This window comes from Elephas maximus, chromosome 24 (assembly GCF_024166365.1).
Source record: "Elephas maximus indicus isolate mEleMax1 chromosome 24, mEleMax1 primary haplotype, whole genome shotgun sequence".
In the NCBI taxonomy this organism is placed as follows: domain Eukaryota; kingdom Metazoa; phylum Chordata; class Mammalia; order Proboscidea; family Elephantidae; genus Elephas; species Elephas maximus.
The window spans coordinates 27,480,874-27,502,534 of record NC_064842.1 but is presented as its reverse complement, the minus strand read 5'-3'; the positions used below and the strand labels follow the sequence as shown (position 1 = coordinate 27,502,534).

At 40.5% G+C, this 21,661-nt stretch overlaps 1 protein-coding gene across 9 annotated transcripts in view; it reads left to right on the top strand.

Annotated features, from left to right (window-relative positions):
• Positions 1-21,661, top strand: part of MTR (5-methyltetrahydrofolate-homocysteine methyltransferase) — a 141,141-nt gene that overhangs the window by 27,604 nt on the left and 91,876 nt on the right. For 8 of the 9 annotated variants that reach the window (XR_007515227.1, XR_007515228.1, XM_049867946.1 and 5 more), the window contains 6 exons: positions 1,285-1,374; positions 2,755-2,824; positions 5,140-5,232; positions 7,189-7,295; positions 11,207-11,266; positions 12,645-12,739. Coding sequence is in view for 7 of the 9 variants with exons in the window: in XM_049867946.1 (XP_049723903.1) it covers positions 1,285-1,374; positions 2,755-2,824; positions 5,140-5,232; positions 7,189-7,295; positions 11,207-11,266; positions 12,645-12,739 (515 nt within the window). In the remaining 2 variants the exon portion in view is untranslated. Of the gene's footprint in view, positions 1-1,284; positions 1,375-2,754; positions 2,825-5,139; positions 5,233-7,188; positions 7,296-8,028; positions 8,099-11,206; positions 11,267-12,644; positions 12,740-21,661 lie in introns of those variants that run through there. The other variant, XM_049867949.1, reaches the window with a different exon arrangement.

Genomic DNA, 21,661 nt, shown 5'->3' with positions numbered 1-21,661 from the left:
ATGTTTTTTATTTGCTATACAGTGTGTAGTATAAAATGGGTATATTGTAGTTGATTTAAAGAAGGCTTGGTGGCACAGTGATTAAGTGCTTGGCTGGTAATTGAAAGGTTGGCAGTTCGAATCCCCCCCGCGGCTTTGTGGGAGAAAGACTTGGCGATCTGCTTCCATAAAGATTAAAACCTAGAAAACCCTATGGTGCAGTTCTCCTCTGTAACATGGGGTTGCTATTAATCGAAAACTGATTTGATGGCATGCACCACAACCACCATGGTTTATTGAGCTATTTCCCTGTTGGTGGATATTTAGGATGTTTGTGACTTACCATTATTATCAATGTGTAAATCTTGGTTTTTGTTTGCCAGTTCTTACCATGTTCAACAGGTTAGGAGGGGTTGAATTTACTCAGTATTGTAAAATCAAAGGGGTTGAGAGATTTCAGGATGCTAGTCAGATTGAAGTTTAAGTTGGTATCCAAAGAGTAAAACCAGGAAGACAGGTTTCAAAACTGGGAGATTAGGAGGGCACCAAGGTCCTCAAGTTCCATCAAGAACTAGTTCTGAGGGACTAGGAGGTGTGGACTGAAAAAAGTGTGGTAAGAAAGGGCAATTCAGAATTTGAGATCTCAGAGGTAGTGCAGTTCTAGTGGGGATCAGATTGTGTTGAAGCAAGGAGAAGGGAAGGGAAGAGAACTAACTTTTGATGAGTGCCAATCACTTGCCAGACTCTTGATATGTTACCTTGTATCATCATACAGCCACCCTGTGGAGTAGGATTTCAGTTCTTTCAAATGAGGAAATAGAGACTTGAAGATTAAGGAATTTGCCTATAATCACACAACCCTAGAGATAGTGTGTGAACTTAGCTGGAGTTCAAGTTTTGTGCTTATTTATTTACACCATATCCCTTTCCGTGGAACTCTTTTACCTTTTTGCAGCTCTTTGGAGTCCTTGTGTGGGGCAAATTGTTAAGCGCTCCGCTGCTAACTGAAAGGTTGGCGGTTCAAATCCACTCAGAGGCACCTTGGAAGAAAGTCCTGGCGTTATACTTCCTAAAGGTCACAGACTGGAACACAGTTCTACTCTGAAAAACCTGGTGTCATCACGAGTCAGAACTGACTTGACAGCCACTGGTGTAGTTTTTTGGTATTTGTATCTCTAGCCTCTAGTGCTATCTTTTAAACTTAGTAAGTGATCAAAAGATGTTTGGTGGTGATGATGAAAAAGTGTCTCGTTGGGGCACAGGGACTCTAAAAGTCATGAGCGTTGACATTATCTCTTATTGCAGGAGTATTTGCTGGCTGGGGCAGACATCATTGAAACAAATACTTTCAGCAGCACTAGTGTTGCCCAAGCTGACTATGGCCTTGAAGACTTGGTAAGAAAACCATTTTTCCTACGGCAGGGGAGGAAGGTGCTGATGAGCGTTTGCTGCGTTTGGTAGTTGCCAGTGAGAAAACCTCCTGGAGCCGCATAGTCAAACCAATGCCTAGCCATTCGTTTTCCAACTGGCTTCTTTTATGGGCAAGGAATAATCAAATAAAAATGGTGCTTATTATGCAGTGGTTTTTGATAAAGGCATAATCATTGACTGTGCAACAGTTCTGTGAGGCCTTATAAAGTATGTGGTGGCAGGTTTGGTTCCCTTTTATAGAAACAACACTATGCTTCCGTATTAAAATTTTGTTAAGATGTGAATGATGGAAATACACGATAGAGCCTGATGTCCCCATTTCAGTGTGCTGCTCTTCCAGACACTTGCCTCTGTTCCCATGCAGGTAGTCCCAAGTGCCCTGACACTGGATTTCTCTCATGATATTGGACTTCATGAGACCAAGAGCCTTTGGGCTGCCAAGGGAAAGTAAAAGTGTGTTCTAGTTACTTTTATATTATATTAGCACAGGAGTTGACAAACTTTTTTGTGAAGGAACAGATAGTAACTATTTACCATAACCGCTCACCTGTCATTGTAATGTAAAAGCAACCATAGCCAATATGTAATTGAGTGGGCATGGTTGTGTTCCAATAAAACTTTATTTACAAAAACAGGATTTGGGCTGTAGTTTGCCAAACCTGGTTTTAGGATATTCTGGTTTCTTAAATACTGGGTCACGGGATCTTAGAAGGAATCATGAAGATCACCTATTCCAGGACCTCCTTACCTGATCTGTGGAAGGGCTTCAGGAGGTCCATGAACCCCTTTAAGTTGTACACATGTGCATACTTGTTTTTATTTCCCACTGAGAGGGTCCATGGCCCTTTGTCAGATTCTCAGGAGGTTAATATTCTATAAAAAAAAAATAAAAACCACTGATTCTGACCATTGTGCAGGCGAGGAAATTGAGGCTGGAGCAGTTGCTAGAGGGACTGGCCAAGGTTTCAGTTAGGCAGGGACAGAGCTAGTTCTGGAGCCTGCTCACCTGCCTCTAAAGCCTAGGCTTTTTCCATAACTATACTTTCTAATTCTCAGAACATTTGACTAAATCCAATTATTGTCAGACATGCCAGATGTCTAGAGATTGCCCTTTTTACCAGCCAGCTCTTGCTTTGTGGAAGAACCTAAAAGTAGTTCCCGAGGACCCTTGCCTTTCACCGCCGGGACAGCCGATATGCCTTCTCAGCTAAGATTTCATGCAGACCTCAAATGAATTGATTCTGCATTTCCTTACTGAAGAACACTGGGTGTTAGGTGGTCATAAATGTCTTACTTACTGTATGGAGAAGGAGGACATGCTGACGTGTGCTCTTGCTGTGCTAGGCTTATAGGATGAACAAGAGCTCTGCAGCACTGGCCAAAAAAGCCGCCGAGGAGGTGACTTTCCAGACAGGTAAGGAACTCTCTTCTCCCTTTTGTGCACAGATGATTCCTTTGGCTTTCTCAGCCATAATGTGCTGTCCTTACTGCAGTTCTTCCTTTCATGACAGTTGTCCTATTACTAGCAATACTGCAGACCGTATTGTACTTGTTTGTAGGTAACTTCTCTGCAGTTTTGTAATCAAACAGCCACCCTCTTTCTGAACTGTCTTTAGCCCTGTGAGCTTTGGGTTCAGAGCCTACTTTCTGTTTACCCTGCTGGAGGTTATTGCTTAACTATGTATCAGGGACCATGGCTTTCTTGTATATTTAGAGCTAAACTGGTTTTTCTCCCTTTGAAAGCACATTATCAGGTTATTAAGATAGCAGCTGAGTGTTTTTGTTGTTTTGGTTATCATTAGGCTATTTAATACTGTCCTTTTTTTTTTTAAAGCCACTCTCCTCGCTATGATTGATTTATTTAGGTAAAGAAATACTGCCTTTTGAACATTTACTGCTTTATACCACTGATGTCCTTGAAGGTTCTGGGTGGCACACAAAAAAGTGACATTAGATTCAATATTTCTGGTACTCCCCGAAAATAACTAACCTCCTGGCAGGCTGCCCTAAGGACACTTGGGCACCAGCTGGTGGGGAGGCTTTGAAGGAGGGAAAGAAATAGAAGAAATATAGGGAGCCCCCTAAGATTTGAAAATATGAAATTACTGCTAACAGGAAAGATGTAAAGCAAAATGTTAGGAAGCTAAACACTTAGCATACTATTGAAGGCCAAAGCAATTTACGGAGCTGTTTCTGAGAGATAATGTTTAAATCCGTGGGAACGCAGAGTGTTACCCCGACAGAGTCACAGGTCAGAGGCCATTGAGCTGCTAAAGCAGGGACAGGCAGACATTTTTCTTATACTCACATTACTGCTCAGCTTTGGGGAACGTAAAGAGTGTTTGGACTTGTAACTTGTCCAAAGGCTGCACTGTTAACGAGTCAATAGTCTCCAATAAATAGTAAAGCATAGCCCAGACTATTGGGTGGTTAAAATTACCAAAGATAATGAGCAATTTAATCCTTGGCTTTTGTTATGATGTGTAAAATAAAGACAACTTCTCAGGCAGTTTTAGAAGCCCTAGACGTTAACCTAGAGGAAAGGTAATTGTCACTGTGATGTCAAACCAGTCCAGACCCCAGGGTCAGTTCAGACCCCAGCTGCCCGTGTAGCTATTATTCTCTCATCCCCACTCACCTGGGGACTAGGTGAGTGGGCCAGGTTAGTGGGCACTGGCCCCTTCTCTGTTTCTTAGGTCCGATAATCCATTGAAGGGACTCACAAACTGCAGGAAAAGAGCTGTCTTTAATCTAGAAGGAAAGAGGATATAAACACAAGGGGGAGGTACGGCAAGGACCTGGGCACAGAGCTGTCATGTCCCCAGGGGACTTGCTTACCTGCTAAGATTAGATGTTTGCTCCCCCCAACACTGAAGCTGTTGGAGCTTCCATCTTCCAATGCCTTTATTGGGCTCACCACATGGCCTCCGTAGGCTTGGTCAGCATCAGGCTCCCAGGTGGTCCCTCTTGGTCTGGTCAGCCCCCACTCAGTTGGCCTCAGGTGTAGGCCAGCTTGCCGGAACCAAGACCAAAGGCCAAATTGTTTACTGCAAAGTGGTTCCACACCTCGCAGTCACTTTCCATAAAACGGTTATTAGAGGTGGTTGTTCAGTCTGCTTCATACTTCAGTTTTAGGCTGAAGTCCTGATTTAATATTGCTTTTCACTGAAGGGTCTATAGTACAGTATTAGGGAGCCTTTCCAAGTTTTATGCTATTGTAAGGAGTTTTGTAGAACCTATGCTAAGTTCAGAACTTTCATGGTTTCTTAGGGATAGGTAGAGAAATACTTTGTCCAAAAATAGCTGTGATGATAGAAAAGAATTACTTATTAAAATGCTTGAGGCAAGATGTGCGAGAATTCAGTTTTTGGATTGTCTTGTGATGAATATGTGCCTATCCCGTATGTTACGTGATTTTCCCTGGTCGGATCTGGGGTAGCCCCCATGATCAAACATATTTTTGTGGCAAAACGTCTGTATCGTCCCACTTGGTGGGATAAAGGCTATAAGTGGCCTTCTGTAAGTTCAGGAGAGGTTGCATTTTGTTGCCAAATTAAGAAAAAAATTTGGATCTTAAATTAAGAAAAAGGCTTTTAGAGCTTTTTGGATTTCAGACGTGTGGACGTGAGACTGTAGACCTGTGTTTTAGGGAAATCTTATAGGCTGTTGATTTAGAGCAAAAAGATTGAATTATTTCAAAATTTCACATTCCTTTTTCTTTTCTCAAAGGAATTAAGAGGTTTGTGGCAGGAGCTCTGGGTCCAACCAACAAGACACTCTCTGTGTCCCCATCTGTGGAAAGACCAGATTACAGGAACATCAGTGAGTATTTATCACGTATAATAATTGACCTGGAGAAGTCCCTCTTCGCGCCAGTTTTCTTATCTATAAAACGGGCAAAGCGATAGGATTTACCTTTAGGGTTACTCTGAGTTAATCCACATAAAGTGCTTACAATACAAAAAAAAAAAACCATTGCTGTCGAGTTGATTCCGACTCATAGTGACCCTATAGGACAGAGTAGAGCTGCCCCCACAGGGTTTCCGCGAGGAGGGACTGGTGGATTCGAACTGCCAAGCTTTTGGTTAGCAGCCAAGCTCTTAACCAAAATAAAAAGATAATTCTTACTAGGGCTTGCTTTCAAATGTACATGGTGTTGTGTTAGTGCTTCTTTATCAACTGTGGAACTAAAACCAATCAAAACAAAGTTTTAAATTGATAGGTTGAGCAGTGTGGACACCAGCACTTGGCCTATTATAGAATAGCCCATTATATCCCCATTTGGTTTATTAGAAAGCAGTCAAAGCTATATAAACATAGTAGCAGAGTTTGAGATGCAAATTACTAGGAATACAGGAATCTGGGGAAATTTCTTAAGCATCAAGACTCTGAAAAACAAAAAGAATTAAAGTGTCAGAGCTTAATAGTCGTGGTACTATGTAGGTGATGACTGTTGTGTGAATGACAAGTTCAGGCAAGTAACAGCTTGTAGGTGTTTTAGTTACAGCATGTTGCATGCAGTGATAGGACTGGCTCACCCCTGGCCTGTGTGTGGTCAGTGCTCTCCCTTATAGACATGACACTTGGGAGGGGGGCTAACTTTTTCTTTCTCTTGTGCTTTGTAAGATGAAATGTTATTTACATAGTAAGCATAAATTTGCTGTTTATGCTTCTCTATTGAATATATGAGCTTTTTTTCTTTTTCCTTTTTTTTATGGGGGGTGGTGAGGATACAGGGGGAGAGCGGAATGGCTTCTCAAGAGGAAACGGACAGCCCAAGAAGTTTTGAACAATAATTTCAGCCGGGAGTGACTGAATACTTTTGTTTGAGACTGAAGTTGCCCATCAGAGAGGTTCATTCTCTGATGGAGTTGGTGTCACAGGGCGGGAGAAAAATCCTGCTACAGGTTCCCCACAGAGAGAGTGGGCACGCGACTGACCTGTGATGCACCTAAGTCGGTTTGACTCATTTCTTAATTGGTTGGTTAAAACAATCTCTGGAAAGAATTATATAATTTAAGGATGTTGAGAGTAAGGTACAGGGTTCAAGAAATTCATACACCTTCCCATGTGCTAACGTGTTCTTAGCTCACACACGGAAGGAAAGTGATGGTTATATGGCAAGCGTATAGAAGTAACTTGTGTTCAGTTTACTTGTTTACCTCCATCACTGTCATATTTCTCTATTTGGCTTCTTAGAAAAAGTAGGTGTCTTAGTTACTTAGTGCAGCTGTAACAAAAATACCACAAAGTGGGTGGCTTTAAAAAACAGGGATTTATTGTCTCACAGTTGTGGAGGCAAGAAGCCCAAATGCAGGTTGTCAGTAGGGCCATGCTCTCTCTCTCTCTGTAGGCTCCAGGGGAAGATCCTTGTCTCTTTCAGTTTCTGTAGCCCTGGGCATTTCTTAGCATTCTTTGGCTTGTAGATAGGTCTTCACATGGCGTCTTTCCCCTATGTGTGACTCTTCCTGTCTGTTTCTTTTTTATTAGACACCACTCAGAAGGGATTAGGTTTAGGATCTACTCTATTCTGTATGACCTCATGAACATAACAAAAATACTATTTCCAAACAGGGTCATAGTCAGTACAGGAATTAAGACTTTAACATATCTTTTTGGGGGATACAGTTCAGTCCATAGCAGTAGAGTTGTCCTTAAACTATGCATTTTAAACCAGCAATAGTAAGTTTACAGGTGCCAGACCTGAATTCAGCAGGTACTAGAACCACTCAGAGAATATTGATGACTGATGTGCTGCGTGCGATTTATTTTTTGCAGGATTCGATGAGCTTGTTGAAGCTTACCAAGAGCAGGCCAAAGGACTACTAGATGGCGGGGTTGATATCTTACTCATTGAGACGATTTTTGATACTGCCAATGCCAAGGTGAGTTAAGGAGAAAAATGGCCAGGGCTGGAGTGGGGGGCTGCAATGAGTTGCCTAAAATAGTAAGAAGACAGTAAAGCCGTTAACAAAGTTAGATAAAGTTTCTGTATTTATTTCGTTTCATTTTAGCCTTGAATATTTTAAACTGAGGCTGGTAGAATCAGAAAAAACTTCAAAAAAAACTATCTTTTTAGCTTTTAAAAAATGATTTTTCTAATTATAAAAATAAATATTTTCATATATAAGGCTACATATGTATATATGGGACAGAGGTGGTTCAGTGGTAGAATTCTTGCCTTCCATACAGGAGACCTGGGTTCAATTCCTGGCCCATGCACCTCATTTGCAGCCACCCCCTGTCTGTTAGTGGAGGCTTGTGTGTTGCTAAGATGCTGAACAGGTTTCAGCGGAGCTTCCAGACTAAGATGGACCAGGACGAAAGACCTGGCGTTCTGCTTCTGAAAATCAGCCAGTGATCCATAGGGTTTAATGGATCACAGCGGTCCGATCCCCAGCCGATCGTGGAAATGGCACAGGACTGGGCAGTGTTGTGTTCCGTTGTGGAGGGTGTTGCCATGAGTTGGGGGCTGACTTGGTGGTAGCTAACAACGTAGTAGCATGTGTATATATGTGTAGGTAATTAACACGTGCACATGCTCCTAAATTCAAACGGTACATAAATACATGTAATGAAAAGTAAATCTCCTTCCCTCTCTTATTTCTGGGTATCCAGCTCTCCTCCCAGCACAACCACTCTTCCCAGCCTGTGGGTCCTGACAGAGATTCTATGCAGATGTAAGAATGTGGGTGTATTTTTAAACATAACCTACTCTACGCTGTAGTATATGTCTTTATAAAATGTCCTTCTTTATTTCTAGTAACATTTTTTGTCTTAAAGTCTGTTTCGTCTGATATTAGTATAGTATTTGCATTCTGTATCTTTTTCTGTACTTTTTTTTTCTTAACCTTTATGTATGTTTGAAACTAAAGTGTCTTCTACAGACAGCATAGAGTTGGATCTTGTTTTTTTATCCTGTGTGAAAATTTCAACCTTTTTGTTGGATTATCTAATCCACTCTGCGCTAGTATGTGTAGAATTGCTTCATGTTTTCATGGGTGCATAGTATTCCAGTATATGAATGTCCCATAATTTACTGAGCCTGTCCTCTATTGTTATTTCCCATCTCTTATATTAACCAATAGTGATACAGATAATATTCTTATTCCTATGTTGTTGCTTAGTATTTCTATGGGATCAATTTATATAAGTGCAATTGCTGAGTCAAAGAGTTGATTGTTAATTTTGATCATTAGTGTCAAATTACCCTCCTTAGAGATTGTACTAATTTATATTCCCGTTAGCAAGCGTTGTACAGTAGTGCCGGTATCTGCACACCCTCTGTAATGCCATGTATTATTAAACTTTTTGATCTTTTCCAAAGTGAAAGATGAAAACAGGTGTCTCACTGTAGTTTTAGTTTGATTTTTCTTAGTACAAATGAAATTCAGCATCCGTAGTTTTAGAACCATTTGTATTTCCTTTTCTCTGATTTGTGTCTTACACCTTATTTCCCATTAGATTTTTGTCTTTCTTACTGAGTCCTTATACAGGAAGTCAGACCATGGTCAGTAATAGGTAGCAAATACTGTTCTCAGATTTGTAGTTTCCTTCTTGATTTTGTTTGTGGTGGTGGTAGTGATATTATTGTGGTGCTTTTTGTGTATTTGCTTTTGTTTTATAATGGTGCCGGAAAATTTTAATTTTTATGACTGAATTTATGGATTCTGGGTCTTTTTTCCTGGCGGGGGTGGGTGACAGACATTATACTTAGAAGAGTCCTATTCCAAGATAGGAGCCCTGGTGGGGCAGTGGTTAAGAGCTCAGCTGCTAACCAAAAGGTCAGCAGTTTGAACCCACCAGCCATTCCTAGGAAACCCTGTGGGGCAGTTCTACTCTGTCGTACAGGGTTGCTGTGAGTCAGAATCGACTCCATGGTAACAGGGTTTTTTAATTTTTTAAATTTTATTCCAAGATGAGGAAAAATGGCCTTTCTTTTACCTAGTATTTTTATAAAACCAAATCAAACCAAACATGTTGCCAGTGAGTCGATTCCAACTCAGTGACCCTATAAGACAGAGTAGACCTGCCCCATAGGGTTTCCAAGGCTATAAATCTTTATGGAGGCAGACTGCCACATCTTCCTTCCACTGAGTGGCTGGTGGGTTCAAACCGCCAATCTTGCACTTAGCAGCTGAGCACTTAACCACTGTACCACCAGGGCTCCTACTACTTTTATAACAAAACCTGTTGCCGTCGAATTGATTCCGACTCAGCGACCATATAGGACATAGTAGAAGTGCCCCATATAGCTTCCAGGGAGTACCTGGTGGATTCGAACCGCCATCCTTGCATTTAGCAGCAGTAGCTCTTAACCGCTATGCACCAGGGTTTCCAGTAATTTTATACGTTCATCAAATCTTTGATTGTTTAATTATTGAGGAAATTAGACAACAAACTCAGAAAATTTGAAACTTTTTTTTTTTTAATCATTTATTAGGATATTTGCATGAGGAAGAATGAGGGAAGAGATATCAGCCAGAAGCTAGATGACTAACCCACTTCATCCTTAACCCTTCAGTTCTATGGTTCTTTTTCATACACCTTTCCAGAAATTGTTTTGTGAATCTCTGGCAAACAAATTATAATTTGAAAAGCAATTCTGATACATGTATTGAAAATAAGAGAAATACCATAAAGCAGATAAGAAATATATCTGAAATGAGATTCAGATGTACATTTAAAAAGAGTCACAGTGTTGTTTAGATTAGGAAAAGGGGGGCGTGTAATAGTGAGGGATAACGCAATAAGATATATTTTGTTAGTTGAGTTTTTGATTTTTAGAAGCATGACATAAAGTTCCTTTGATTATCTAGGGGCTAGTTTCCCTCATGGTGCATCAGAAATTTATTTTGGATTGAGGAATAAGGTAGCACTCTATTATTTTCCTCTAAGTTTACTCAGTTCTCCTAACACCACCTATAAGACATTCTGTTGTTTCCCGTTGATAGGAATGTCACCCTTACACTAAATTCATGACTAGCCTAATGTTATTTACTGTAGCATTACAATATATCTGAGTAGCTGCTAAGCTTAGTTCCTTTTTATTAGTTCCTCCCCTTCCTTTTTTTTTTTCCAGAACTGTCCTGACTCTTCTCACGTGATTATTTTCTGTGACATTTTTAGAATCAATTTTGTCTGAGTTCTAAAAAATAAATTTTAGAACTGATGATTTAGTAACTTTCTAAGAATAAAAAATCCGCCATTACAATGATTATAATAATCACACATTAATTACAGGTTGCATTCTGATTTCAGAAAATTAATTGTGAAAATATGTATGTCTTGGAATCAAGAAATATAATCAGAAAAAGAAAGAGAAGATGTGTTGCCTGGAACTTAGTAAAACATGGACTGACAAGCCCAGAGTAACATGGGATTCGTATCTGTACAACCCAGTCTAAGCTCACCCTCTTTTTTGCGTTGAGACAACACTGATGATTCTTGTACTTACCATGTATATGTATGGATGTGGGGGACCTGGATGCTCTTACTTATTTTAATTGAGAGAAGAAAGAAAGACTAGTTCTGTAGCTCCTCTGAAGAGGAAATATTAGTACATAGATGAACTTTCAGTCAATACCTACCTTGTTTTAATGCTCCCTGTGTCACACTTGAGAAAGGGATGCTGAGGTTGTGCATTATAGAGAAGACATGCCCCTTCTCCACTGAGAGCTCGATGTGTATCTTACCTGAGGGGGTCTTAGAAAAGGGAACATTCTGATCAGGCAGTTAAACTGACCTTGGACACAATCTCTTAGAAATAAAGATGTTTTTCTTTTTGTCCTGACAGGCAGCCTTATTTGCACTCCAGAAACTCTTTGAGGAGAAATACGCTCCCCGGCCTATCTTTGTAAGTTCTAAAATGTTTACTTTTCAAAAAAGGAGTTTCATGCTTTATTAATATTGTCATTTTGAAGGTTTTTTTTCTCCCCCTTGCATAATAACTAGGCTGCTAACCAAAAGGTGGGCAGTTCGAATCCAGCAGCCGTTCCTTGGAAACCCTGCAGGGCAGATCTACTCTGTCCTATAGGGTCACTATGAGTCAGAATCAACTTGACAGCAATGGGATTGCATAGTAAAACTACTAATAGTATCCTTTAGGAGTTACCTACTCTAACTACCTCTGTTCACCCCCTCACATCAACAGTTCTAGACAATAGCAGTCTAATCTCTGGAAATGTCAAGAAAATGAATCTAGAAGTAGTTGGTGTAAGGTAGGCTGTTGAAAAGAAGCCTGGCTGGGTTTGGTCCACTGAACCCATTTGTTCTCATTAGGGACCAAGGAAAGATGAACTGCTGACTGCACAGGGCCCAGCACTGAAGAAGACACCAGACTGCCAGTTTATTAAGTCAATCGTTGTTGTTGGCTGCTGTCGAGTGAATTCCAACTCATGGTGACCCTATAGGACAGAGTAGAGCTGCCCCATAGGGTTTCATAGGCTGTAATCTTTACAGAAGTAGGTGAAAGTCCTAAGATTGCTTAGTGAGAATAGAATGAAATCAAAACAAGGGTGTTAGATGAACTGGATGGTTAACAGCAGGAGGCCAGGATAACCTGAGGTGTCTGGGAAAAGCGTCTCCAGTGGGAATGGATGTGTGAATCCTGAAGTGTGTTTGGTCATTGCTTTTGCCTTAATGACTTGCCTTGTTCTCTGTTTTTATGCCTTGCCAACTCCCTGACCTCAGGTGCTTTTGCATACGTTTGTCGTGACCATGATGGCACAGTGGTAAGAGCTTGGCTTGTAACCAAAAGATCAGCAATTCAGATCCACCAGCCGCTCCTTGGAAACCCTATGGGGCACTTCTGCTCTATCTATAGGATTGTTATGAGTCGTAATCGACTTGACAGCAATGGGTATCACAACCATAAGGAGCCCTGGTGGTACAGTGGTTAAGCACTTGGCTGCTAACTGGTTGGTGGTTCAAAGCCAGCCATTCTGCAGTAGAAAGATGTGACAGCCTCCTTCCATAAAGACCACAGCCTTGGAAACCCTATGGGGCAGTTCTGCCCTGTTTTATAGGGTCACTAATAAGTCAGACTCGACTCAGCGGCAGTGGGTTTGGCTTATCCTGACCATTGTATGAAGTGTTCCCTTTGACTTTGAGTTGCACAGGTTTCTTCCGTGTAAGAGAACAAAGAATGTCCACTTGCTCACTTCCTGTTGTCTTTGTGACTGTATTCTTAAGTTGACTTTATATCGTTGACGTAGTTTATTTTGTTAATTTAGATTTCAGGGACAATTGTTGATAAAAGCGGGCGGACTCTTTCTGGACAGACGGGCGAGGCCTTTGTCATCAGTGTGTCTCATGCAGACCCACTTTGGTGAGTGTCATTCTCTCCTTGACTCAGTTTCTTTTTGAGGGATCTTTTCTGATGCATATAAAATAGGACAGGAGTCTCTGGGTGGTACAAAAGGCTAAGCGCTCTACTACTAGCCAAAAGCTTGGTGGTTTTAACTGCCCCCCAGAGATGCCTCATAAGGTAGGCCTGGTGGTCTGTTTTCAAAAGGTCACCCCACACATGAGGTCACCGTGTGTCAGAATCAACTTGATGGCAACTAACAACATAAAAAGTGACATGGCTGGAGTTGGATGTTTTTCAATTGCCTGGAAGGAAATGCTACTGCAAATTTCCACTATACAACTATAACAGTGTTCTGGCTTTTTACAAAGTATACCGAGATTTTTCCCTAAGGGCTATAGAAGACCACTGGCTAAGTAGTTGTTTTTTTTAAAATAATATTTTATCGTGTCTTTGGTGAAGGTTTACACAGCAGTTTAGGTTCCCGTTCAATAATTTACACACAAGTTGTTCAGTGACATCGGTTACATTCTTCCCAATGTGTAAACGTTCTCATTATTTCCGTTCTGGTTGTTCTGTTTCTAAGGGGGTCATTTTGAGGGACTTGCATTTGGATTATTTCTATAGTAGCCAAATAGTTGCCTTTGTTTATGTAAATGCTGTCCTTGTCCTTTAAGACAGTGCTTGCGTGGTTATACTTTAAATACTTTAAAGCTATTACTAGTTGCTTCCATTTGTCAGGCAGTGTTGCTCAAAGGCTACTCCACCTCCATTTATGGGGCAGCCAGAAGCAATCTACCTTGGGATAAGGTCAGAATTCTAAAGTTCAGGTTTTTATCTGAGATAATTGTATTTTTTTGCATTCTACTCTAAAATATTTGTATATTTTTTCCTAGATTTTATTTATTGTTGTTGAAAATATACACAGCAAAACATACACCAATTCAAGTTGCTACATGCACAGTTTAGTAACATTGATTACATTCTTTGAGTTGTGCAGATATTCTCACTCTCCTTTTCTGAGTTGTTCATCCCTCATTGACATAATCATTGTTCCCTAAGGTTCCTATATAATCTTTCCAGTTGCTGTTGTCAATTTGATCCTATGTAGATAGTTCTTAAAACAGCATAATGCTCAAGCAAGACTTTTTTTTTTTAACTAGTTAAGCTAAACTATAGTTCGGTTTTAAGATGACTTCAAGGGATATTTTTAGTTTAAGGTTTAAAGATTATCTCAGGGCAGTAGTTTCAGGGGTTCTCTCAGCCTCTATCGCTCCCAAAAGTTCTGAGTCCATTAGAATTTGAAAATATGTTCTGCATTTCCCCCCTTTTTAATCAGGATTCTTCTATAGAATCTTTGATCAAAGTGTTCAGTAATGGTAGGTGGGCACCATTCAGTTCTTCTGGTCACACGGCAAAGGAGGCATTTGTTCATGGAGGCAATTAACCACAAATTCCATATCCTCTTCCTATTCTTGACTCTCCTTCATTTGTTGTTTCAGGTAAACAGAGACCAATTGTGCCTTGGATGGCTGCTTATAAGCTTTTAATATGCCTGGCACTACTCAATGAACTAGGAGGTAGAATAGGAGCACTAAATATGTTAATAGGCCAATTACCTGGAGTGTCCCATGAAACCATGACCCTAAACCTCCAAAACAGGAAACCAAATCCCCCAAAATTTTGGTTGTACACAAGCAGGCTTAGCACCTACTTTTTTTTTTGTCATTGTTGTAAATATATCACACAACTTTTGCCAATTCAACTTTTTACAGGTGTACAACTTCTTGACAGCAATTACAATAATTGGCTTTGCAACTCTACCCTTAATCAATGTGATTTTTGCATCACGGTTAATTCCCACCGCTCCCCCCACCACCCTTTTCTTCTGTTTCCCACCCCTGGTAACCACTGATAAACTTTGGTCTCTATACATTAGCCTTTTTTGTCTTTTTATATAAGCGAGGTCATACAGTATTTGTGCTTTTGTGATTGACTTATTTCACTCAGCATATTGTCTTCCACCTCCATCCATATTGTAGCACGTATCAAGACTTCATCTCTCCTACTGGCTGAGTAGCATTCCATAGTATGTATGTACCACATTTTGTTTATCCGTTCATCTGTTGATGGATATTTAGATTGTTCCCACCTTTTGGCTATTGTGAATAGTGCTGCAGTGAACATTGGTGTACAAGTCTTCTTTTTGAGTCCCTGCTTTTGAGTCTTTTGGGTATATACCTAGGAATTGACTGGAAGGGTCATATGGTAGCTCTATTTTTAGTTTTTAAGGAACTGCCACACTGTTTTCACAGCAGTTTTTTTTTTTTTACCATTTGGCATTCCTACCAGCAATGGGTAAACGTTCTAATTTCCCCACATTCTTGCTAACATTTACTTTTTTTTTTTTTCTATCTTAGACATCCTAATGGGAGTGAGATGGTATCTCATTATGGTTATAATTTGCATCTCTCTGATGGCTAATGACACTGAGCATCTTTTCATGTGTCTGCTGACCATTCGAATGTCCTCTTTGGTGAAATACCTCTTCAAATCCTATGACCATTTTATGATTAGGTTATTTGTCTTTTTGTCGTTAAGCTGTCAAAGTTTTATATATATTTTGGTTATTAGAGTCTTAGCAGATATGTGGTTTCCAAAGATATTCTTCCAGTAGGTAGCTTGTCTTTTCACTTTTCTGGTAAAGTCTTTGATGAACAAAAGTTTTTAATTTTATAAAGTCCCGTTTATTTATTTTGTCTTTTGCTGTTTGTGGTTTTGTTATTATATTATCCATTTTTGAAAGCTAGGCCTGACAGTGTTGTCTTTGCTTGTTCTAAGAATTTTTATGGTTTTAGTTTACGCATTTAAGGCTTTCATCCACTTGAATTTGTTTTTGTGTATGGCGTGAGGCATGGATCCTGTTTCATTTTTCTGCATGTGAAAATGCAGTTTTCCCAGCACCATTTATGGAAAAGACTGTTCTTTTTGCATCCAACAAACTTAGCACGCTTGTCAAAAATCAGTTGACCATAGATGTGTGGGCTTATTTCTGGACTCTCAGTTCTATTCCACTGGTCTGTGTGTCTAGTACCAGGCTCTTTTGATTACTCTAGCTGTATAGTATGTTTTTAAATCAGGAAGTATGCGTCCTCCTTTGTTCTTTTTCAGCATTGTTTTAGCTATTCAGGGCCTCTTGCCATTCCATATAAAGTTGAGGATTAGTGTTTCTGTTTTTGTAAAGAAGGCTGTTGGAATTGTGTTGAATCTATAGATTGCTTTGGTTAGTATTGACATCTTAACAATATTAAGTCTTCCAATCCTTGAACATGGAACATTGTTCTGTTTATTTAAATCTTCTTTAATCTGTTTTAGCAGTGTTCTCTAGTTTTCATTGTATAAGTCCTTTACATCCCTAGTTAGATTTATTCCTAGGTATTTTATTCTCTTATGGTCTAGTGGTTAAGTGCTATAGCTGCTAATCAAAAGGTCGACGGTTCAAATCTACCAGGCGCTCCTTGTAAATTCTATGGGGCAGTTCTGCTCTGTCCTATAGGGTCACTATGAGTTGGAATTGACTTGATGGCAATGGGTTTGGTTTGGTATCTTATTCTCTTAGACCCTATCGTAAATGGAATTGTTTCCCTAATTTCCCTTTCAGATTTTTCATTGCCGATACATAGAAAAACAACTGTTTTTTGTTTGTTGACCTCGTACCCTGCAACTTTGCTAAATTCCTCTATTAGCTCTAGAAATTTTCTTGTCAACTCTTTGGGATTTTCTATATAGGATCACATCATCCATGAATAACGATTATTTTACTTCTTTTTCATTTTGGATACCTTTTATTTTTCTTATTGCTTTGGCTAAGACTTCTAATACAATATTGAACAGAAGCGGTGAGAGCAGGCACCCTTGTCTTGTTCTCGATTTCAAGGGGAAAGTTCTCAGTTTTTCTCCATTGAATGTTGACTGTTGACTTTTCATGTATTTCTTGAATCATACCGAGGAATTTCCCTTTACTCCAGTCTTCTTAGGATTTTCATCAAGAAAAGGTGTTGAATTTTATCAAATGCTTTGTGTGCATTCATAGAGATGATCATGTGGTTCTTTTCCTTCGTTTGAGTGATGTGGTGTATTACATCGATTGATTTTCTAATGTTGAAGCATCCCTGCGTTGCAAGAATAAGTCTCACTTGGTCATGGTATATGCCTCTTAATATATTGTTGGATTCTATTCGCTAGTATTTTGTTGAGGATTTTTGCATCTATATTCATAAGAGATATTGGCCTGTAGTTTTCTTTTCTTATGGTTTCTTTGGTTTGGGTATCAGGGCTTTTTTTTTCTCTTCATAGAGTAAATTAGGGAGTATTCCTTCCTATGTATATTATGGTAGAGTTTAAACACTATTGGTGTCAATTCTTTTCTAAATATTTGGTAGAGTTCCCCGGAGAAGCCATCTAGTCCAGGACTTTGTTATATTGGGGGGTTTATTGACCGGTGATTCTATCTCTTCATTTGTTACGAGTCTTTTGAGACTTTTTATTTCCTCCTGAGTCAGTTTGTGTTGGCTGTGTGCTTCCAAGAATTTGTCCATTTCGTCTACATTATCCAGTTTGCTGCCTGCCATGCAGCTCTTCATAATGTTCTGTTATAATTCTTTTTATTTCTATTGGTTAGTTGTAATGTCCCTCTTTCTTTTTTTATTTTGGTTATTTGCATCTTTTCTTTTCTTTGGCAGTCTAGCTAAAGGCTTGTCAATTTTATTGATCTCTTCAAAGAATCAATTTCTGTTTTGTTGATTTTCTGTTTTCAATTTTATTTCTGCTCTGATATTTGTTATTTCCTTTTTTTCTGATAAGTTTAGACTTAGTTTGCTCTTCTCTTTCTAGTTCCTGGAGTTGTTGAGTTAGGCTGCTTATTTGAGATCTTTCCCTTTTTTTTTCATGTAGGCATTTATTGCTGTAAGTTTCCCTTTGAGTGCTGCGTTTGCTACATTCTGTAACTTTTGGTATGTTGTGCTTTCATTTTCATTTGACTCTAATAAATTTGTGATTTCTTTCTTGACCTGTTGGCAGTTTAATAGTGTGTTGTTTAGTTTCCATAAGTTTGTGTATTTTCCAGTTTTTATTTTTTCTGTTACTGATTTTCTTAGTTGGAAAACCCACACCCGGTAAGCCTACTTTGGGTCTTTGTGTTACTCTCTGGTTTGCCCAAGGTTTCCTTCCCTGTTCCGTGGGGGCTGCTTATATCTGAGCTGGCATTCAGGGGAAGCACAGATAGACTTTCCTCTGTTTCAGGAGGAGGAGGGGCTGGCACTCCCCAGAAGGACCTTCGAAGGTTCTGTGTTATTGACTTCAGAGCCTCAGTGGTCCTGTGGTCATTGGGGAAGCAGTCTGCACTTAGGTGACTCATCTTCCGATTACACTATAGGGAGCCTTCTGCAGGAGTTTGTATCAGCCCAGCAGCCAACAGTTACTGGTTGTTGGAGGGGTAGTCATACTCCAGAAGGACCCCAGAGAGGTCTGCCTTGTTGCTTTCAGAGCCCGCCTTGTAGTAGGTTGGCTGTGGGTGTAGCCTCTACTCAAGATGCCTGTTTCCTAGCACCAGCAGCCTCAATCAGCAGTCCTCAGCACCAACTGTAACGGGGAACAGACAGACCCAAACTCATCCCCAGGGAGGTCTGTCCTGTTGTTTCAGAGGCCTGTGCTGTGGGGTGCACAGGGAGGCAGGTAGAGTGTTGACTGTGGATGGGGTCAGACTCCACTGCAGGGGCCTTCTGCAGCAGATTGCAATAGGCCTGGCTACCAACAATTACCAGATTTGGGAGAGGGTGTCGCCCCCATGGAGGTCTGCCTTTTCGTTATCAGAGTCCTCCCCCAACCCCCAATAGATTGTTGGCTGTGAGTTCAGCCTCCACTCAAGACTCCTGCTTCCTAACACACGGTAGCCTCAGTCAGCAGACCCCACTGCCAACCAGAAGGGGGCCCAGACTAACTCTAGCTGACCCACTGAAAAGTTTGTTCTACGGGTTTCAGAGGCCAGAGCTGTGGGTTACTCAGGGAGACAGGGCCCTTCTGTAGCAATTCACAGCAGGTTGGCAGGTGATGGTCTGAGTGGAGGAGGGACTGTCATGTTCCAAGTGGACCCCCAGCCTAGGAAGGTCTGCCTTTTTGCTACCAGAGCCCTCCCTGTAATATGTTGGCTGTGGGGGTAGCCTCCAGTAAAGATGTCTGCTTCTTAGCACTCGGCAGCCTCAGTCAGCAGTCCTCAGCACCCACTGAAGTGGGGGGCACATAGACCTGAACTGACACCCCTGGAGGTCTGTCCTATTAGTTTCAGAGGCATGAGCTGTGGGGTACGCAGAGAGGCTGAGAGAGTGATTACTGTTGGAGTAGACGCTACTACAGGAGCCTTCTGTAGTAATTTGCTGTAGGCTTGCAGCTGACAGTATTCAGGTGGGGGAGGTGCTGGCACACACAAAATGGACCGCTTGGGATGTCTGCCTTGTAGCTTTCAGAGACCTCCCTGGAGTATGTCGGCTGTGGGTGTACCCTCCACTTAAAGGTGCCTGCTTCTTGGCACGTAGCAGTCTCAGACAGCAGTCCTCAGCCATTAACTAAAAGGGAAGCAGACAGATCAGAATTGACTCCCTTGGAGGTCTGAGCTCTGGGGTGTGCAGGGAGGTGGATAGTGTTGACTATGAGAGCTGACTCCACTGCACATGCTTCTTGTAGGATTTCAAAGTGGGCTTACAACCCACTGTCTGGTTGGGAGAGGTGCTGGCACACTTCAGAAGCTTGGGGTCCTGTCTGTACAGTGATGGCTAGGGAAGCAGGCTCTTTTTCTGGGGCCACTTCCCCAGTTCACGGCAGCCTGCATGGCTGGGAGAGGAACAGGGACCTTGGGAGAAGCGATTTCCTACCATATGCAACTCGTGGTTGATTTATTGATTCTTTTCTGTCTGCAGTTGCCTGCTTTCCTATGCTTCCCAATTCAGAGTCCCTCAAAGCTGAGCATCGTTTCCGTGTTGTATTTTTTTTTTTTTGTATTTGTGGGAGAGGGTTGGAGTGATGGTTTATTTATGCTGCCATCTTCCCAGAACTCTGTTTGCATTTTTTAATGTAAAAATGTTTTAAATTACATACATGACTGAAGTGGAATCTAGAGGATATGCTGTTTTTATCCTGTGCCTTTTCACTTGGCTAACTCCTTCTTTGCCTTTAAGACTCATGTTAAGCGTCCTCTTCAGGGAATCTTCCCTCTCTCAGCAGCCTAGGTCAGTGTTCTTTTTCAGAGAAACCTGTTTACTTCTGTTACAGCATCTGCCATAAAAATAATCGTTGTGAACATTTATTGAATTTGCCTTATGGTGGCTCTGTTCTCAGTCCTTTAAGCAAATTATTTCTTTTAATTCTAGCAACACCGCCTTGATGTTCGTACGGTTATTAACACCTACATTTTAATGATTAGGGAACGGAGACTTAGAAGGTTGTGACTTGCCCAGGGTCACATAAGTAGTGAGTCTCAAGATACAAGGTTGCTCTTAACCACTGTGTTATACCACATTTTCTCAATTATGTGCTTATCTTTTTCACATTTTAATGTTTCTAATTTCGGGGTATATCTTACAGTTGATGTAATGTGGTAGTGTGATTTCATAAAAACCATTTTATTATTACTTATTAATTTACATTGTATAGTTACACAATTGGTGATGCCTGATAATTAAGAAAATTACTTTTAGACTAGGTCGTGATTGTTTTCTCAAGAGCTTATGAGCTTTTCCAGAGTAGTGTCTTAATTGTCTTTATTTCTCTGGTGCTTAATAGAGTTTTTAGCACATAATAGGAGTTTAGTGAAGGCAGGAAAGTGAGGAATCTCTGATAATGTATTTTTCTTTGTAGGCAGCATGCAGTTAATTCTAACTTTTGGTCCACTCAATGGTTAATTTTTTTTTTTTAATAATCTTTTCTATACCTTCAACATTCATCTACAGCAAAGAGAGTATACATTGGGTTCTGTTTTGTTATGAATCTTGCAGATTGAAAGGACACATAGAAGGCAGCCCAGGAACTGGAGGATTTTATCAGATCCTACTTCTGTTGCTTGCTGTTTAGCACTTTTGAGTGGTGCCTATCTAGTTTTCTCCCTGGTGCAGTACTGAGAGAAGTCTGGTTAAAAAAAAAAAAGGACAATTAAAAAAAAAATACACAAACAATATATGAAAAAGTGAATTGTTAAGAAACTGTTACTGACTGATTTGGTGATTGTCACAAAATATGTTAAGAAGAATGGGACAGAACCTTTGTATGATTATTACTATTTTTAATTCATCAAACATTTATTGAACATTGCTAACCACTGGTGGCCCAGTAGTTAAGAGCTTGGCTGTTAACCAAAAGGTAGACAGTTCAAATGTACCAGCTGCTTCTTGTAAACGCTATGGGGCAATTCTACCCTGATCTGTCGGGTGGCTGTGAATCAGAATCGACTTGTCGACAATGGTTATATACCATGTGATACAGTTCATGCTAGGAAAAATGTATACGTAAGTTGCAGTGTGAGATGCAAGGTGCTATACAGAAGTACGAATAAAAGTCTTGTTTTACATAGGATAGAGTAATCGTGCTGCCTGTGGGATGCAGGGAAGGCTTTATAGAGAAGGTGACACTTGAACTAGGTTTTTAAAACACATGTAAGGGTTTGCTAAGCAAGGCAGAGTGGATGTATCAGACTGAGGTAATGGCAGTGTAAGAGCTCTGTGGTTTACAAAACACTTGCATCTATGATATTTCATTTGAACTTCACTACAACCCCAGGAGCTAATAGGGCATTGCTTTCCTCATTCAACAGGTGAGGAACTGAGGTCACCTAAATTTTAAGGAGACAAGTTGGGACTGGAACTAAGTTTGGGAAAAAGACTAGGATCCTTTTAATGC